Genomic DNA, 19,760 nt, shown 5'->3' on the forward strand with positions numbered 1-19,760 from the left:
GTGGGCCTCTTCATTTTATGGCTGAGCGAGGGATGCTGACCAAACTCCTCTCAATCCTGAACAATCCCTCTGTGCTGGTTCGACTGATGGTGTCTTCACTGTTCATTATTTTCCATTTCTGAGTATTTCAGACCTACTTTATCCTTCTTAGATCTGTACTTTTGTTATTTTGTATTTGTGTTGGTGTGGTTCTTTTTCTGGTTGTGGTTCTTTTCTTTCCTTTGGAACAGAGACCAGCTGTGACAACACTTTCCCTTTTGAGATTAATATAGTTTTCTGAGTCTTCAATCTTGAACATACAGTAACAGTTCTTCAATGATAACTGGGTTTTGGCCCATTCAGCCACAAAATCCATTGTTTGTGGTCATTTCACTTGCGAAGGTCAACTGTAAACCAACCTGACTGTCTGGATTCCTCCTCTACAAAGAATGTGAGTATTGTACCAGAGGGTTGTCATAGTAATAATGCAGACCAATAGAGTTAGTTGTACTTATGAATATAATGAGCACTGATTGGTCAAATGTTTCTTGTACAGTCAGGTGGGTGTACTGGGAACAGGCGTGTCCTAGTAAGGGTGAGTCTAAGATACAGAGCTGATTACAGAAGGTTGTAAAAACGTACTACCTCCACACCTTCATTCAGCTGCCACAACCTTCTGTTACTGGTAAGAAAAATAAGCATTCTTTAAATGTTTTGTAAAACATGCTGTACTTACTGTATATATACTGTATTGTATCTAGCAGGGCTTTATTTTGGCATATAGAATATAACTGTTCTGTAATATACATGTTGTTTTAATGAATTAATTAATTCTCATTTTGATTGACTTGACCTTTACATTTGCTACTATCTACACCACCAAATTGGATGTCATTTTGTTTTTATATGCCTTCAGTGTGTGAGTTGATGTCACGTATAACAAGTTTTCATGTGTGTATACACCATGTATTTCCATTTACTCATATTCCTTTTGACAGGTATAACAAAACCATGGACACTGAATATTTCAAATCCTATGTGAGTAGAACTTTTCTGCCAAATCGTCACGCTGTCATTGCATTGTATTTCTATTTACTGCTAGCTTAATCTGCTGTTTTGTGCCCCCTGATATTTTGCGTACCTCTTACCTTATCTACAAAACGTCTCAAGGTGTCTTCAGGTATGCAGAAGTGCTGCAATGTGAAGAAGGTTTTCATTCCAGTTCTATAGATATGGTCAATCTTTAAAATCAAACATGAAAAACTGACTCGCTGATAAAACTGACACATTCATGGTATGTGTGGAGGTTTTTGATTTGTCTGGGAGCTGACCTTCTATTGACACATTCATGGTATGTCTGGTATGTCACTTGCTCTTGTGTTACACATTCCACTTGGATGTTGCTACTAAACTGTCATATTTTTTGATAGAAACAGGATCAGTGTCCAGTGTCAGGATTTATGCCCAATCCACTTCTGGTTATCTATTTGTGTCTCCTCTTTTAGGACATGTGGTGGGGTACCCTTGGAACAGTGCGACCCTTCCCCAATTTCCACCCTGACCGGGACGTCGTGGAGATCCAGACAGCGCTGGAGAAGAAAGGTATTTCACATTAAATCTAGTTTTGATGGTGGTGTCACACTATCCAACATTTCTTATTCCCCCTTTATCATTCCTCATTGTTAAGTGTCTATTGTTTCATTATTGAAATCCATGGCAGATGCAGGGATCCTGGTAAGAATCCTGACCAATCGAAGCAACGCTCAGAGACAAGTGATTGCTAAAACCTTTGACGACACAACACACAAGGTAAAGATGAAGATACAACAAATCTGACTTTAATGATTTAAATGTGAACCAGGAAGCCCAAGCAGCTCTTCAATGTGAGGTATCAGACAAAGTAGCAAACCTGTAGTGATAATACTATATGTTGTCTGTGTTTGCTCATCTCCTACTTCTGTTAGCTGATCAAACACTTTTGAAACTGGAACCTGAACACACCCTTGTTTAGAGAAAGACTTTAGCTGTACAAACTTCACTAATGTAACAGCGAGTCATAATCTGAGGTCGTATTGGAAATGACAGGTACATTTTATCCATTTAATAGGTACATTTAACAATCATTACGGTGGGACACATTTTTTGGATTAGAAGAATTCTTAATCTCACATTTAAGTGATAGCATCTGGCATTTGTCCTCACTGTCGCATTGTGATCAAACTGCCATTGATGATGCCATCAGGAGAAATGCTTTCCATTTGGTCTACTGATGCTGCATAAGTAACTGACTTCTTTGCTCTAGATAGGTAAATTAGATTAATTTAAATGCAGGGAAACGCTAGTAGGATAGCAGATTATCTGATACTTGATTTTTTTTCATTGTACAATATGTAAAGTTTTCTTAATATTAAGAAGAAGGTCAACTTTGATTCATAGGTAAGATTTTATCTTCCTTTCTTTTTATCTTTCTTTCTGCACATTTAAAATCATCCAGAATGGGTACTCAGCCACAGTAAAGTCAAGCAGCTCCAAACCCCACCTCCGTTCTCATTTCATAACTCCAGGTTTGACAATACCTGACTCCACTTGGGCTTGGTGACATCAGAAGCCTGGTGTTTCACAGTGTGTTTAATGGGTGTGTTCGATTACGACAAGAAAGATCATCTGTCTTCGACTGTTTATTTATTTATTTTTTGTACATGTGTATTTCTTGTAGTCATGTTTGAGACGCATGAAAACACAAAGTGCTTGCTATTACTCTGTGGTATCCTAGGACCTGGCCATTGCAGTGAGAAAAGTTGTGAGTGGAGATGTGGGAACCCTACTACTGGAACTGCTGATGCCTCCTCTGGTGTATGAGGCCTACCGTCTGCAGCACGCCATGGTGGTGAGTGTGTGTTTGTGTTTTGAATACACATTTTAACTGTGATTTTCTGTGTCTGTCATACTCCAGTAGGTAAAGTATGTCTTCGTATGTGTGCAGGGCTTAGGTACAGATGAGGAAACGCTAATGGAGATCCTGTCTACACGATCTGGAAAGCAACTTAAAGAAATCAGTGCTCTATACAAGCAATGTAAGAACTTGCCTCTCTCCCCAACTATTAGATTGATTGTTTGACACATAAAAAGTCTCTAATCCATAATGAATTGTATCTTGATGTTGAAATGAAGTCAATAAAGTTATGTGTCTCTTTTTCAGTGTACAAGAAGGAACTGGAGAAGGAGCTGAAAGGAGAAACCAGTGGAGACTTTGCTAAGCTTGTTGTGGCTTTACTACACGTAATTTGAGTATTTCTCACCTTTAACTCTGAACCAAAAGCAGTTAGCATCAATACTGTTGGTAATATTCAGTCAAGCTATAATAGTGGAAACTGATTCTGTACCTTCCTTATCGTTAGTAATTTGGAATTAGCATTTTCTTTTGGATATAAAATAAAAATAGCATCTTCATTTAAAACTGTGCAGAATAGTAAGATGATTTAACATAGATGTCATTTTGAAATTAAAAGTTTTTTCACTTGGCTTTTTCAACAGAAAGAAAATGTTGCTGGGGTGGTTCAAAGAGACATTGAGGTATGGCCTACCATAAGGTTGTATGAAGAAAGGTTTGTGGTTTAGTTGTGTATAGGCTGCAGCTTTAGAATGATATTTAAATAAAGTAAGGCACAATGTACTCAATTCTGACAACATACTACAACAGGATGACCAAGGCTTGTGCTGACAGACATTGGTCCAACTGTGATTTTGGAACAATGCTGACCATCATGATTCAGAACTTCAGAAATAGCATGAAAACCTTTTTGTCTATCTAATCTATTACTCATGCACAAAAATATTGAAAATATTCAGTATGGTTGTAAGTGACCTTGTACTAAGAGGCATTAATGGCCTTTAATCTGTTTTCTAATTTGCAGTACATGTATGTTGCTTAAGTTTGCCACAGTGGCACTATGGTTCTGATGTCCCTTTTTTTCCATCAGTCTCTCTCTGCTTCAATAAATGGGAAGAAAGGTGATGCAGCCCCATGGATTGAAATACTGACCTCTAGAGACTTGGATCATCTTAACAAAGGTTGTCACATACTGTATATGCACAGTAGCTATTTATGCCTGCATGCTTGTTTCTGTGTGTTAGTCTTGAAGGTTTTAAATATGAATATGCTCCTTCCACTGACCTTGTATATTATCGACAGTGTTGATGGGACTGGAGCTACAGAGTGGACAGACGGTGGATCAGGCTGTGGAGAAACGATTCACAGGAGACTTTCGATTGGGTCTGAAAATTTTAGGTAATATAGATATAGACATTATATGAGTAGTATACAGAGCCTATATTGATTAGTCAAGGACATTTGTTGATATCTGTGTCATGACAGTGCAGTGCATTCAAAGCCCTGATGTCTACCTTGCCAAAAGAATAACTGCCATGAAGGTAAGATACTGTAATCATTCATTGTTTCTTTTTTTGTGTGTGTGTTGTCTGTTTGTCTCCTAAATACAAATATATAATAAATTATGATGGATTATTACAGATTACATCACTTCAGTCAGTATGTAGAACAATGTAGGAAAACAGTTTACTCCTCAAATGTGTCTCTTGTTCTAAAGCAGAACAAATCTGGACTAAACTTGGTCATTTATTTTAACATACTTCTGCACTTTTGTACTGCATTTAGAATTTAATACTTCAGTTTCAGTTAAGAATTTGTAAGAGTATCTTACTCATGATTGTGCTGTTTGTGGTTATGTTTTCCTCTATGTAACTTAATAGATGTGATTTAGGAGAAACTGTGGCCACTTCCCCTTTACAGCAGTCAAGTGTCACTCACCACGGGTTCCTCCAAATTTACATGTTGTACATATAGTGTATGGGAAATCTTCTAGTGTCTGGGATTGGTAAAAACATAACTTTTTATACTGTATTTCCCTTCTGCAGATGCCAATTGTACAAAGGATTTTGGTGTCTCACTCTGAGGAAGATCTGTTGTGTATTCGAGTTGCCTACCTAAAATTAACAGGCACTTCCCTTTACACTGCTCTACAGGTGGGTTACACATCTACAATGCCATGATAAGTACTATAAATACTTATTAAAATTTTAAAAAGGCAAATATAAATCTCCTCAGGTGAGATCTGACAGAAAACCCTAACGACAGATTTGTGTTTTATAAGTTTATTTCGTTGCAAAGAAAGGCCAACTTTGTCAGAGCAGTCTGCAGAGTGAAGTGTTAGATAGTGAGCAAACATATAAACCCCTGCATACGAGTGGTAGGTTGTGACCCTGAGAGAGTACAGTAGTAAAGAGTACTGTCTGGACTCCACTGAGATATGGCTATAGGGAGACTGCTATCATTGACATGGCAGTAGACAGTGAAAATGATACAGTACACAGGTCAAAATGAACATAGGTTAATTGCAAAGCATATAGATATCTATCTACCTATGGTTAAAAAAAAACAATCTTCACACAAATAATTATAATATAGATAATATATATGACTTTATCTTTTTTTAACAGAAACAATTCAAAGGACATCATCTACAGGCTCTGCTGGGTATTTGTCGATCGGAAGATTAAACACAACATAATTCTGCTCATTTTCTCCTCGTCCCCTTTGAATATAGACGTATAAAAATAACTTTCACGTTCTATAAATCTCTTTGATTGATTTCCTCACATGTGATTCTTTCTTCTTTAGAACTCAAAGAACTAAAACTTCATGTAGCAAAACCATTTATGTTGAATATTTAATTGTTTGCATTACTTTAGACATATTCACTGCTTCATTCTGTTGTATCTATTTACAATATTTATTCAAAAACAGAAGGGGAATAATCACACCCCTTTTGCTAATAATTTAATATAACTTTTATGTTGCTTTGTCTTTCTTTTTTTGTCAATGTCTTAATTTCAGATGTAATGATATTATCTAAATAAATATCACAATTCAATATCACAATTTGAAATTATACATTCTTAACAATTTCTTGCTCCTCTAGTTTTTAAGACTTTAAAACATTTCGACAGTCAGCATTTTCAACAATCGTTTTTTTTTTTTTTTCCAATCTGAGTTATTCCTGATGTCAGTTCCAATTTGTTTTATGTCAGTGCATGTTTTCATTTAAGGTGCAGATTTAACTTCATTTATGGAAAATATACATACAAAAGCTAGCTTTCAATCTAGAGACCAGTTAAATTTAACTTTAATTTACTCTCAAAAGCACTAAAACATTGAAGATTAGAGAATTTCCCTCCTTACTGCTCAAGGGAACAGGGTGTAGAGGGACCATAGCACCACAGAAAACAGCAGGGAGGCCTTAGCTTCTGGGCCACTATTTGAGCTGCTGGTGGTTTGAGTGGTTGATGTTGTTGTCGTGTTGGTAGTCGCAGTGTTGGTTGTAGACATGGTTGTGGAATTTGATGAGACGGTTGTGGAGGTGGTAGTAGTGCCTGGCAGAGGTGTGGTCGCATTATGTGTAGTGGTGATTGGGGCAACAGTTGTAGTGGTGCCTGGTGCAACAGTTGTAGTGGTGCCTGGTGCAACAGTTGTAGTGGTGCGTGGTGCAACAGTTGTAGTGGTGCCTGGTGCAACAGTTGTAGTGGTTCCTGGTGCAACAGTTGTAGTGGTGCCTGGTGCAACAGTTGTAGTGGTGCCTGGTGCAACAGTTGTAGTGGTTCCTGTTGCAACAGTTGTAGTGGTTCCTGTTGCAACAGTTGTAGTGGTTCCTGGTGCAACAGTTGTAGTGGTTCCTGGTGCAACAGTTGTAGTGGTTTCTGGTGCAACAGTTGTAGTGGTTTCTGGTGCAACAGTTGTAGTGGTTCCTGGTGCAACAGTTGTAGTGGTTTCTGGTGCAACAGCTGTAGTGGTTTCTGGTGCAACAGCTGTAGTGGTTCCTGGTGCAACAGTTGTAGTGGTTCCTGGTGCAACAGTTGTAGTGGTTCCTGGTGCAACAGTTGTAGTGGTTCCTGGTGCAACAGTTGTAGTGGCTTCTGGTCCAACAGTTGTAGTGGTTCCTGGTGCAACAGTTGTAGTGGTTCCTGGTGCAACAGTTGTAGTGGTTCCTGGTGCAACAGTTGTAGTGGTTTCTGGTGCAACAGTTGTAGTGGTTCCTGGTGCAACAGTTGTAGTGGTGGTCAATGCAGCAGTTGTAGTGGTGGTCAATGCAGCAGTTGTAGTGGCGCCTGGTGCAGCAGTTGTAGATGCTGGTGTAGAGGCATCTGGTGCTGCAGGTTCCTGAGACTGATCGGCAATAGAGTGAATAATAACTTGAGTCAAAGTCCACTATTATGCTTTTGCAAAAGAATACTAGGAATAGAACAACCATAGAATTTATTCCTCACATGATTAAAATAAACTGATGAAATGTGCCAACAGTAACTAGAGCAGGATTTTGGAGGGAGACAAATGTGCCTCTTTGTCATGAAGTCAGTTCTGAACCAAAAACCTGCAAACATAAACTGATGAAATTCTCAACACACGCAAAGTGTGTTTTCATTAAATGTTTTATTATAAATGGTAAATGGTTTGTGCTTATATAGTACTGTACATACACACCCCTCTGATGAAGGCAGAGCTTCCAAGAGGCCTGACCCTTCTTTAGCAACTTGGGTTTAAGTGTCTTGCTCATGGACACTTTAACATGGATTAAGGAGGAGATGGGGATCAAACCGTCAACCCCACTGTTTGTGGCTCCTTCTCTACATCTGGCACAGCCACAAGTTTCTCAGTCCAGCAGCAGTAAAGCACTATAAGCCTAAGATTTTACACCATAAAGCATTATCCTGACATTTTTAAAAGCAATGACACAGTCTTAGAACGGCGGCCATACTTTGCAGTACTTTTACTGTAAATACAAACTTTTCAGTTGTATTTCTACAAAAACACTGAACAATATGTACTGTTAGCTCCCGACTTACAGTAGTTGTCGCTCTGTCCTGAGATTTAAATAGCAGCTATGCCGTAATAACAAACATCCCCTTTGTTAAATTCAGCACGGCTGGTGAAACATGTACCTGTGTGCGTGATGAATACTGTACTGTACTGTTGACATTATTATTTGAAAAGTAAACCGACATTTGAAAATGTTTTAGGAGACATAAGGGCTAAAGATTTGAGGAAAATGTGGCCATTCTGAGCATTTCATTTCTGTAAACAACATCAGATTTCATCACAAAATGGTCTTTACATCGTACTGTAACTTAAGTCTGAGTAAATAAAATGTAGTTATTTTTTCTTGTTTAGTTTTGTTTTAGCTAGTTTTACTTTTTTTTTCCTCATTTCTTTATTTACCATCGTGCTGAGTTGTCGTATCGGCTATGTTGTACCAAATTGATCCATGGGCTCTAGTTTTCCTAACTGGAGGAGGAACAGAGCTAGTTTAGTTTCTCTGAACTCTTTGTGTGCAGCGAGCTGCGTGGAGCTGAGGGGACCAGACTTCACTGCTGTCGAGTAACAAAAAACGCACTGCTGTGTGCCGCCCATTTTAGACAAGAGGATTATGTTACTGCTGTTTATAATAGACTTTACCATGAGATGTCGATGCTAGAACCGTGGGAGACTGACACATGGGTTTTTCATCTGAGCCACCGCCAGCAGCAGCGTCTCACACTGATCCCCAGCACAGATCCAGCTCGTTATATTAGGAACCAGCCTTGTGCTCCACATTTGCCACAACGACTGCTAACTTGGCCACTTTCCCTTTTGTGTTTCCACAGCCAATTAGTCTTTTCTGAAGTGATTTCAAAACTTTTCTGAAGTGATTTCAAAACTCTTTTTTTCTAAAACTGCTTCAAATATGAATGCAGTGCATAAATAGATATTTCTTGAAAATCTAATTTAAGTATAATTATTTAAACTTATTTCTATTATATGTAATTTTTACATTTACACTAATGGAATTCATATGAAAATTTTCTTTTGTAATGTTTCATTGTAGATTCTTCTTGTAAATTTAATCAACTCATCAATGATGAATTATTGTTATTATGGATTAACCGCCTGCCAGCTTTACCAGCTGCTGTTTTTGTTCCACACCACTTCTTTGGGCAACGGATATCTTTTTTTTTTTATTAATTATAATTATAATATTTATTTATTCTTTTTATTATTATAAATTGTCTTTGACATCATTTTCACTTTTGGAAGTTACTCAAACAAATCTGGACTACATTTATGTTATCAACATTTATGATACATACTGTATAAGGATTTACAACAAATTTGTTTGAGAGGGTTTGAGTATAGTAAATGCATTCTTGGTCCAAAATTAGCATAAATATTGCACTAATCAGCATAAACACAGCCTATGTTTGTGCAAAAATCCTTTAGTTTGGTAGTAGAAAAGTTACCAAACAAACTGAGGAAAACTGCTTAATAACTGTCAGGCATCAGCAAATATAGAAAAAAGAGCTCACAGTGATCCACCAACTCTACTACTGTTACGGTGTTAAGGATCTTCTGTATAAGCACAAGCTTTTTCTCATCATTGTGCCAAAGGTTCATTTTTCTTTGTAGTTTTCAAAAAGTTATTCCTGTCAAATAGCTGCCTTTCTTATATGCAGGGAATTAGGGAATAATATAATCTGCTTTGTTAACCTGTGATGTTTTCATTCAGCACTCAAATAACCTTTATTATTCAATAAATAGTTTTAAAATCTGAGGTTTGTGATGATACAGTTACTTTGTGCAGTAATTGAATTCAGTGAAAAATGAATCTGACAGTTTCATGACAATAAAAAAGTTACTGAGCTGACTCAACTAATGACATTACTAATGTGCTTGATGAGGTACATATTGTCTATTATACACATGTAAAACATTGAAAAACCTCTACAATATGCTAATTTAAAAAGGTTGTGAGTTACCTGTGCTAATGCCAGCAGCACCAGTGTGAAAATTCCCTGAGCCAATATCTTCATTGTAGGAGAGACGAGAGGAGGCAAGAGATGCAGCAGAGATGTTGAGGAAAATGGAAAATGTCCTGCCGAGAAAGAGAGATGATATAATTTCCAGGCTGTGAAGGATCTCCCACTGTAAGCCGGCCTATGTCTCCTGAGAAAATGAGCGGAACGTTTTGTTTTTGCATTTATACAAAAGTACCATGTTTCAGTTGGGAGTAGGTGTGGATTCATGACTTGGCCCTGGCTCCAGGAAGTTGAAGTTTGTGTGTGTGTGTGTGTGTGTGTGTGTGTGTGTGTGTGTGTGTGTGTGCATCTTTCTTTGTGCACGGACTTCTCACTTTGTTCTTTAATCCGATTAATCAGTGCTTATTCCTCCTGGCAAGTTTTAAGATATAATGAACAGACGTATAACATTACACATTCGGTTTATACGAGATGCCGCTTTGCACAAACATCCCGTGCAAAGATTTAAAGAGAAAATTTGTTTTAGTAAAATAAATCGTTTAGATTAATCATGACGTGAAAATTGTTCCTGCTGGTGGATTATTGACAGACTCATAAACAAATAGGTTACAGTGTTATTTCCTTGTGTGTGAGAGTTTGAGTCACACTCACGTGAAAACAACATTTAGTGTTTGCTACTGGGAAATGGACATTTTATTGCTTCTCCTTCTAACCCTTCTCTGATAAACACTGCCAGTAACGTTTTTTTAAAGCCTGTTGTTTATTTATGAGGACGCTTTAGGAGTCTTTTTTTATTTATTTGCCAAATCCTCTTATTATCCTAATCAAGGTTTTTAATATTTGTTACGTCGTATATGTCTTTACTCACTTTAAATGTGTCAGTAAGGACACTTTGTGACTTTGACCTTGTTTTTGGCTAATGGGTGAGCTATTGTGTGGTAACTGTATAGAAATAAGTTGTGTTAGCTGATGTTGAAACTAGGCTAAAAATATTGGTTTTATTATTATTACCTGGATAATATTTAATGGTAAGAAAAAGTCTGTGAACTTTTTCTTGCCACTGTATATAACCTGTGCTAATGGAAATATGAGAAGAGTTGACATGTCAGCTGTTGTCCAATATTTTGGGTGTGGTTAATCTTCCTGACAACAAAGCTTTTGTGAAGCTGTCCTTCACCCTTTCCCCAAATATAATATCATCACACAATAAACAGGCTGACTACAGCCTGAAGTGTGTTTTGGGAGCAAAACACTGTACACATCCATTTTTTATTCATATTGTATAAAATATTTTGAGGCTTTTGCATTAATTTTTAAAATATCTAGTACATAAAGAAAAAAAATCAAAATAAAGTTATTTTATTTTGATAGCTAGGCATTTTAATACACAAAAAATTGCAAACATTACATGCTGTTGGTAGAGACTTTTTTATTTGTAATATATTTCACTGTGTTCACTGTTTTTGGACATGTTGAACCTTGAAGTAATTATAACACACAACTATGAAAATAACACACATACATACATACATACACACACACACACACACACACACACACATTAAATAGACCTACAATCTGTGCAGAGTGTTACTGTGATACATCAAATGTAGAGCAGACAGCAGTAATCTGAAACAAACATGACAGTGCAGGATCTGTTGATAGACTGACTCTGTCCCTGTGACTCGTTAAGCATTACATAACGTCAATTAAAGACCACAATTGTAACTTCATATAGAACCTAAATTTAGTTCAAACTAGTTTAACAGTGCTCTAGAATAGGTCTGATGCTACCCCTCAGCCTCAAGAGGGCGCTCACTGCCAAAGTGCCTGAAGAGCAAAAGATCCCAGCAGCAGGCTGACAGAGATGAAACTGTGGCTCTGTCCGTTCTTTATAGTCGTGGCATACATCCCACCGGGCGTGTTGGCCAGGTTATTGGAAGAGGAAGAAGGTCCTGGGCCAGTGTTATTGGATGTTTGGTTTGAGTTTGAGGTGGTAGTGTTGGCTGGTTTGTTGCCAGATTGTGTGGTCTGAATAGAGATAGAAAAAGAAACTGAGATTTATGACATAATATGGCATTGAACATGTTGCTACAGAGCATAATACATGTTATAATAATAAAATAAAACACTACATTAATGAATGTTTCAAATTAGATAATTAATTTAAATAACAAAAAATATTATAGGAGTAGAAATAGAAGGCAGGTTATTGAAAATGTTGACGTTTTTCTGCGATGAATATTTCTTCTGGCTTATTTGAATGAAATTATGTCATTTATTTAAGATGTCAGAAGTTGAAATGCTAGAAAGTGATTTTTTTTTTTTAGCACTGTTTAACCACAACAGACCAAACAATCAGATTTAGTTCATCTGTTAGGTTAGATTTTTTGTATTTCTGTATATTTCTGTATGTCTTGTTTTTTTTTTGTTTTTGATTTTTTTTATAGTTGTGTCCATCTACCTCTTTAATTATGTTCTATTAAATGAAGAAAGGTTTTACCTGTGCACACACAATTCCCAGCAAAGTCAGTGAAAACAACCCAAGGACACCGAACTTCATGTTGGATGCACGTTGATTTCCTCTTGAAGATAAACTGCTGGGAACAGCTTGTTAAAACCGTCTTTAATGCCGCTAATGCACTTGTGGGTCCTTGCTGCGATTCTTACAGACGTTTTGTAGAGGGTTTTTACATGCTGGTCTTTTATAAGGTATTCAGATTATTCACCTGATACCTGTTTCCTTTCAGGAAGGCTCACCTCAGTCTCCACCCAAGTGATGGATCACAAATGCAAAACTACTGAGTTACTGAGTTGCAAGTTACTGAGTTGCAAGTGATCCAGATATGAGTGGTTTCCTTGTCCTGTCTCTGGTGTCATTGTTCAGCAGGGAGCCTCCAATGGTTCAATTGCAGCTATTTATAGGAAAAGTAACAACTGGTTAAAACTCTAAGACAGATTTGTGTTAAATCACATTGTTTTATTGAATGAGGTGAAACTGAAACAATGGAAGTACAGCTGGTGTCAGAGTTTGACCACACAAACGTGCACATGCAGCCCACATACTGTAAAATGATTATACAAAAAAAAAAAAAACATATACATACTCTATAAGCCGTGAAGCAAACCATCCAAGATAAACGAAACAAACCATTAAAGGTGGTTCAGAACAAACAGCCTGCATTTGAATGTGCTGGTTGACTAAAATGGGACATCTGACTAAATGCAAACGTGGGGGAAGCTGTGACTCTATCAATACCATGAGCTACAGTAGAGCTGAGGTTCATGTAGCATGAATCCAGTTCTATTGACATTTTCTGTACAAGAACCACTTGTCAGTATTTTTTATTATGATTATTATTAGTTTTTTGTTTGTGTGTGTGTGTGTGTGTGTGTGTGAGAGAGAGAGATTTCAATTTAATGGTCATATTATTTGCCTCAGTGAATCATTGACGTCCCCTGTTTATGTTTTGACAATTACTGAGATAGAATGCTGAATATTTGAATGTGGTTAAATTCATCATTTAGAGAGATTGTGTGCTCCAAAGTAGAAAAGTGCAAACAAAGCACTTTATAGCATTAACAGTAAGAGCCACTAATCAGGAGGTTCACAGAATGAAATATAAATTCTCCCCTCCTTTATACACAATAGGATTTATGGATTTATTCAGAAAAACATCCTCAGAAAGGCTTTGAGTCCTTTGCTTGTGCTCTTTCAGCCCAGTGCACTGTAGAGCAGAGTGGAGATGGCAGGTATCAGGAGCTGACTGTAGCCCCTGAACGAAGCGACAGGCTCTCCTTTTGATGTCGTAGCTGTGGTTGCTGGAGTAGGCGTAGGCGTATTACTGCTGCCAGACGTAGAATGCTGCGTGGTGGATGACGTAGCTCCAGAGTCGTGAGTTAATCCAGTGGACGCAGTGGATTGCTGTGATGACGTGGTATTAGCTGTGGGGTTTGAGGAACTGGAGTCAGAAGGATGGGTTGTGGTCACGGCAGCAGTGCTGCTGTTGTTGGAGGTGGCATGAGCAGTGCTGTCGGGCAGCGGTGTGGTTGCGTTGGTGCTGTCCACTGATGGACTTGTGCTACTTTCAGCATTTGCCCCCTAAAAAGAAAACATCAGTTCAATATATCATATTGCATACATCATATACCCTAACTACACTTTTTCTCACTTACGTCTGCAGGTATCTAGCCATGTACCGAGTTTTGGTTTCATTTGGATAACTCAATATATAAAAACATATATCCAAACAGCCAAACAGCCAAACAGCATGATAGCACAGGTCACAAATGACCAAAGGAACAATGATGAAACTGTAGCAGAAATCTCTCTTTATGATAAAAAGTAAAATCCTAATGATAGAAGATACTCCTAGCTTTTTTTGGTAACAGTAATAAAAAGATAAATGGTGTGCGACACATCCTCTCTCCATTCTCTGTCCTCTCCTTTACTCTGTACTTCCCGTCTGTATCATACTTCCAGATAAGGTTTTCCTACGAAGTGCTTCTGCGTCTGTGACAAATAATTTTAGCCGCATGCAAAAGTTCAAACACCTGCTGCTCCAGCTGAATACATGAGGTATGAAGACATTAACCACACTTTGCATATTGCTGTGTACATGTAGTACCTGTTTGCTCTGCACTCAGTGTTATGTTATGTATTGTTTTTCTGTTTTATTTGAGCTCTCCGCTCTCTAGACCACCGTGCGCCAAAGTAAACCATCATAGCGTATCCAGTTTCAGGGAATTATAGCAAAGGAGAAAACACAGTTCCTGGTGATGAATAGGAAGAGTTGTAACAGTTATAATTTAACTTTTTTTTTTTGTCATACTAAAAACTAAATTACACTTATAAACAAAGAAATGTGAACATCTTAACTCGTTCTACTGGGAGAGATCCTGCTACATAATTAAAGCTGCCAAATTGGCATCGAACTAACTACTGACCTTAAGATTTGACTTTCATTCACACAACATTATGTGTATGTGTTGTTTTACTCTTGGTGGCATGTTACTCATTTGAATAAGAAGGATTATGATTTTTGCGTGTGTGTGTGTCCAGCTGAAAAAGAGGAACAGAAAAAAAAAATCTTCCCTTGTTTTGAAAGGAAAGCTTTTCTTTCTGCCTCCATTTGCCTAGACTGAGACGCATGTAAATGTTTCCTTTCACTCCGACTGCTTTAAATGTAACTATGCTTGCGTTAGAAAAACACAAGGCAGATGTGTTCCTTTTTGTCTAGATGAATCCGCTTTCCAACCTGTGCCCACCATCACAACCCTCTGAATGGGGACAAAGGTAGCCGGCTCGTCTCTTGACATGTTTTCGAAGCGTCTCTTACCTTAGTGCTGCTCAGTATGAAGGTCAAACAGACACAGAAGACAAAAATCCCTGTTTCCTTCATCGTGGCTTTCAGCTGTCCCCTTCGTTCTTTATGGCTGTCCCCACCTTTCTGCTTGTCCTTTTATACCTCCCAGCTTTCCATAATCCAGATGCTGATAACAGTTAGTCGTCAGGGAGTGTTGAACAACAAAAAAAAAAATCTTACACTGAGCTTTGGAGCACGTCCAACTCGACCTGCAGTTTCAATGTGACACGTGAAAGCAGTGATGTAAAAACATGGCATATAAAAAAGAATTGGCTGTGCTTTGTTAAGAAGGTACTGAACGTCTTTCCAAACATAGAGTTACACTTTTACCTTTCACAAACTACTTCCCTGTTCTTCTCTATTATGTTCTGGGATTTTGACACTATGAACCTGAGCAGAGCGTCAAAGTTAGTCTTTAATGTTAACTAATGAATGTGGTGGAGAATTTAGCAGCAGATATTTTCCACAGAGAAAAGGGGAGAGTCATACTTGGACTACTTTAAGTAAATGCTGCTCAGTGTCTGCTAAACAAGTCAATAGGCATCTGTTTGTTATCTGCTTCCTGTTCCACATGAAATAATAGCAGTATTTGCTTTTTATCACAAGTGTAAGTAGCTTGCAAGTGCTGTTACTGCAGGATGAAAAGTGCACAAGATTTGCCAATATCAAGCCACAAGGTGTAATTATTATAGATAATACTTTATTGTTTTGTATTGTTAGCAACTAGAGTCAGACCAGGATAAACGTCTTTGGGGCTGACATAAAAGGGGAAACTTCTTCCTGGTTATTATAATGTTAATAGGCTCTATTGAAATATTAACTTAAATAAATAACTTGAAATAGTCTACCTGACTGTCTAATTCTTCCTGTTGCTGACTGGCTATCAGATTATTGATTGAACAATCAATCTAACAGGACACACAGGGTGAGGCTCATGTTCCAATACGTTTTCTCACTTAAAATTTAGGTAATACAAATATATAATATAAAAGCTGCTATGTTCTGTGCTGTTCAATGTATGTAGGTGTGACTAAATGTACAGCAGGTGTAAATGAATCGGTCTTACCATTCCAGTAATTTAAGGGGGACTGTACGTTTGTGTTTGCTCAGTGAATTTTGAAGGAAACAGAAGCTACCCTGTTTTGTTTTTAACTTTTCACTTTCGACCAACCTCAATTATGTGAGGAAGAAACTCAAGGAAAGAAAAGCTTATGTAATATAGTAAGATAATTCACATAAAAATGGAATGTGACCACAGAAACCAGTCTGTGAAAACGTCCAGGGTTTCTCTGATAACACACGAGTTCAATTTACTCACCAGTGAACATTGTACAAGAACACCTGATGAATAAGGCACGTTTGTTTCGACCTTGGAGCTTCAGGAGCTGTTAGAATAACTAAAGCAAACAAAAATGGAATGTACCCTTGTGATATTTGATTTGATACTGGCTTGATACAAATACTTGAGGTAAAACTGGCATCTTATCACTTTCTAAGCAAACAAGGAAATGATGTGAGAGAGTCAAATGACTTACATACAAAATAACTGTGACATTTTGGTATGGGACTTGTTAGCTGCTAGTCGTTAGCACGCTGCAAATGAATCACGTCTGGAAAAAAACTGGACAGAGGTGTTTCCAGTTTTAAGCTTAACTGTGTTTGATGATGATCCATAACCAGGTGGTTTTTTCCAGTTTGAATCTTTGTTATAACCAATAGATTGTCAAATAAAACTTTGAACCTTGAGTATTTCTAAAGAAAGGTACACAGACAATCCCTCTTATTTTATTAGTTAAAGACGACAGATGGAGGGGTGTGACAGAAATGCTTCATGTGATAAGTTCCATAATTGTCATCAGGACTCCAAAGTTATTTGAAGGTTACATTTTATATACACCATAAACCATGACACAGATGACTTCAGTTTTTGCTCATCATCACCACAGCCTATAATCTCAAGAACAGACAGGGAAACAAATGTGTTCGTGTAAGAGGCTGAACTTACAGCTAGCTCTTTGTGAAGCTTTATCAGCTGCACTTCCTGGTATCAGACATTTTAATGTCTCTTTCAGATAACCCAGCGACCTGTGCCATCACTGCTACTGGATACTAGTCAAACAGAGACTTATTTATTCCACGTTTCTTCCGTTTGTAGGATAGCCTCAGTATCAATACCTGAAGGTTAATAATTAAACATTAAAAAACAAAATCATTCATCCTTATTGTAGTGTTCTATTTCTGACATATTTTATAACATAAGATTTACTGACTGCGTGAAGTCTGCTTTATAGCCTCTGTATGTTTATGGAATTCAGAAAGACAATGAAAAATGGATAACGGCTATAAGAGACAAATGAAAGTATAAAAAACTTGTGACAGTAAAGCGTGAGTCAGCAGAAGGATCCTTTTTCAAAGTCATGCTACATTCCACAAACATATACTTCTTCTCAACATGAACGTGAATAAAAGAAAACAAAAGAAGACTAAATAGATCATAGTAGGTGTGTGACGCATTAAAACTGCACACAACCTGTTAGTAAGTTGATATTTGCTAATTAGCACTATACAAAGGATGAGGTTGATAAGAGAATTAACATTTCCAACCCATTGATAATATATTTTATGTTACGATATATGACATGAGAGGAAATAACAATATTCAAGATTTTACACTATTTCCACGTCTGAAATTAAATTTGTGACACTGAGTGTGTTGACCCATTTGTACAAACAATGTTTTCTATTGCAGCAAGTTCAGGTGAACAAGCCTGAATTTACTTGGTCAACAACTTGAGCTGTAGTTGAGGTCCATCTGAATGTCTGATGGTAGATAAAACTCTTGTGCAAATGAGTCAACATGATGTCACAAATTTGCCTAAATTTGATATACATCCCAACTTCTTCTGTTTCTAAATCTCCAGACTTTCTGATTTTTTCCAAATCGTTAAAATATTAAAGATTTTTGATGTAGTCACACCCCTCCTGTAAACTGTGAATCATGAACTGACCAATGGTAATCTTTAATCTTTGCATTCTTTGTAGAGTCATTCTTATTTATTTATTATTTTTATTTCATTTTTTTTAACATGTAAAGAAAGGTAAACAGTGTTCTATGTGTAATCATGTAGTGTTACAGACACTGTTGGTTTTATGTCTCTAATTCCACTGTAACTGTAAAAGACTGAAGCCATACTATGCTAAAAACACACATTTAAAAAGAAACAGTTCAAATTGTTGTCTTTACATTTTACTGTGAACATTTCCACCAAATCAAATAAAATTGTCACCTAAAAATAAGATAAAATCTGATGTGCTTTATGCTTCACGATCCCTGCTGTTTGCCATCACTGTCTCCCTGTGACCTTTCAGTTTAATGCCTGACTGCAAACCAAATTTCCTTTGGGACACTGCAAAAGCTGATGTTTATAGTGAACACACAACAGTAATGAAAATGGTAAAGCGCACAATGAAAAGGAGGTAGAAGAATAAAAAAAGACAAAAACATCTCACTAGTTCAGGGTTAAATCAGGAGACAGATGATTTACGGTGATAACAAAGTGCAGTGGGAAGTAAAATAGCTCTGCCCTCAGGCATTGTTTCTGTTAATGCCAGTATCTTTGCACACTGCTGAATTTGATCCATTCTGCAAATATATGCAAATATACATACGTTTTTTTTCCTGGCCACAAATAAATATAGTTTTCATTGTTCAGATTTTCATTTATCATCATCGTGACACCTACATGTACGTGGTCATTTTTACTTATCATTAAAGTTAACAAAGGGCATTTTAAACTCTAAACTACGTCACATGAAAAATAAAAGCACTTCCTCTAAAGTCATGGATTTCAACCTTTGATCCAAAGTAAAGCATAAATAAACTTGGTCAAACTGATTTAACAAATAAAGGATGTAGGGCAGCACGTGGCTGACAAATGATTTGCCATTGCTGAATCTTTACAGGTCTGGCTAGATTGGTAACAAGTCTGATTCACATGACCTTCATTTAACCCCCAAGCGTTTGGTATCACATGCACGCTTGATTTGGTCAACGTTATTCTATGAAATGATCTTTAAATTGTAAAAAATACCTTTAAAATATCTTTATAAACAGCAGTGAGAAAGTATATTAACTGGATTAATCTGTTTTAACATTTGTGACTTTGCAGTTTATTGTACTTGACAATATCCATATGATGCCTGTAGTAGCTACTGTTATTACTTTGCACTTTGCAAAGAAAACACATTTTTCATTTTATAAAATATGAAGAATTCTTAATTGTGTCCCACTATAGGGAACTATATATTGTACAGGGATATAAAGTAGGTCATCGTACCCTCCCCCCCCCACCAGTTACTATATTAGAATGTAATGTGAAAGCAGAACTTTTATTTTATTTTATTTTACTGCTGCAGCTGTATTTTTATTCAGGATCCAGACATTTCCTCCTTCATCATATGATTGCTTTAGTGCAGTTATTGTTTAACTCGTGCAGTGGACTGCTCACTCAACCACAACTGTCGCCATCTTGTGTCGGGAAAGATTTATTT

General features: G+C 37.1%; 3 protein-coding genes across 3 annotated transcripts; 1 reads left to right on the forward strand and 2 right to left on the reverse strand.

The window, feature by feature from the left end:
- The first annotated feature begins 612 nt into the window (after positions 1–612).
- On the forward strand, positions 613–5,813 carry zgc:101785 (Annexin domain-containing protein). Its single transcript, XM_026349973.1, has 13 exons — positions 613–664; positions 978–1,017; positions 1,485–1,581; positions 1,700–1,788; positions 2,753–2,866; positions 2,963–3,053; positions 3,179–3,258; positions 3,514–3,552; positions 3,960–4,050; positions 4,172–4,267; positions 4,355–4,410; positions 4,915–5,022; positions 5,497–5,813. The coding sequence occupies exons 2-13, from the start codon at positions 991–993 to the stop codon at positions 5,554–5,556; spliced, it is 948 nt and encodes a 315-aa protein (XP_026205758.1). The 5' UTR covers positions 613–664; positions 978–990; the 3' UTR covers positions 5,557–5,813.
- Positions 5,814–6,054: 241 nt separating this feature from the next.
- On the reverse strand, positions 6,055–10,037 carry LOC113155322 (mucin-2-like). Its single transcript, XM_026349972.1, has 2 exons — positions 9,844–10,037; positions 6,055–7,219 (listed from the first exon to the last, which is right to left on the reverse strand). The coding sequence occupies exons 1-2, from the start codon at positions 9,895–9,897 to the stop codon at positions 6,242–6,244; spliced, it is 1,032 nt and encodes a 343-aa protein (XP_026205757.1). The 5' UTR covers positions 9,898–10,037; the 3' UTR covers positions 6,055–6,241.
- A 2,765-nt stretch (positions 10,038–12,802) lies between these two features.
- Positions 12,803–15,441, reverse strand: LOC113153253 (uncharacterized protein PB18E9.04c-like). Its single transcript, XM_026346801.1, has 2 exons — positions 15,183–15,441; positions 12,803–13,945 (listed from the first exon to the last, which is right to left on the reverse strand). Exons 1-2 carry the CDS (start codon positions 15,243–15,245, stop codon positions 13,559–13,561), a joined length of 450 nt encoding a protein of 149 aa, XP_026202586.1. The 5' UTR covers positions 15,246–15,441; the 3' UTR covers positions 12,803–13,558.
- Between the last annotated feature and the right edge of the window lie 4,319 nt (positions 15,442–19,760).

The sequence above is a fragment of the Anabas testudineus genome, chromosome 11, assembly GCF_900324465.2.
Source record: "Anabas testudineus chromosome 11, fAnaTes1.2, whole genome shotgun sequence".
In the NCBI taxonomy this organism is placed as follows: Eukaryota; Metazoa; Chordata; class Actinopteri; order Anabantiformes; family Anabantidae; genus Anabas; species Anabas testudineus.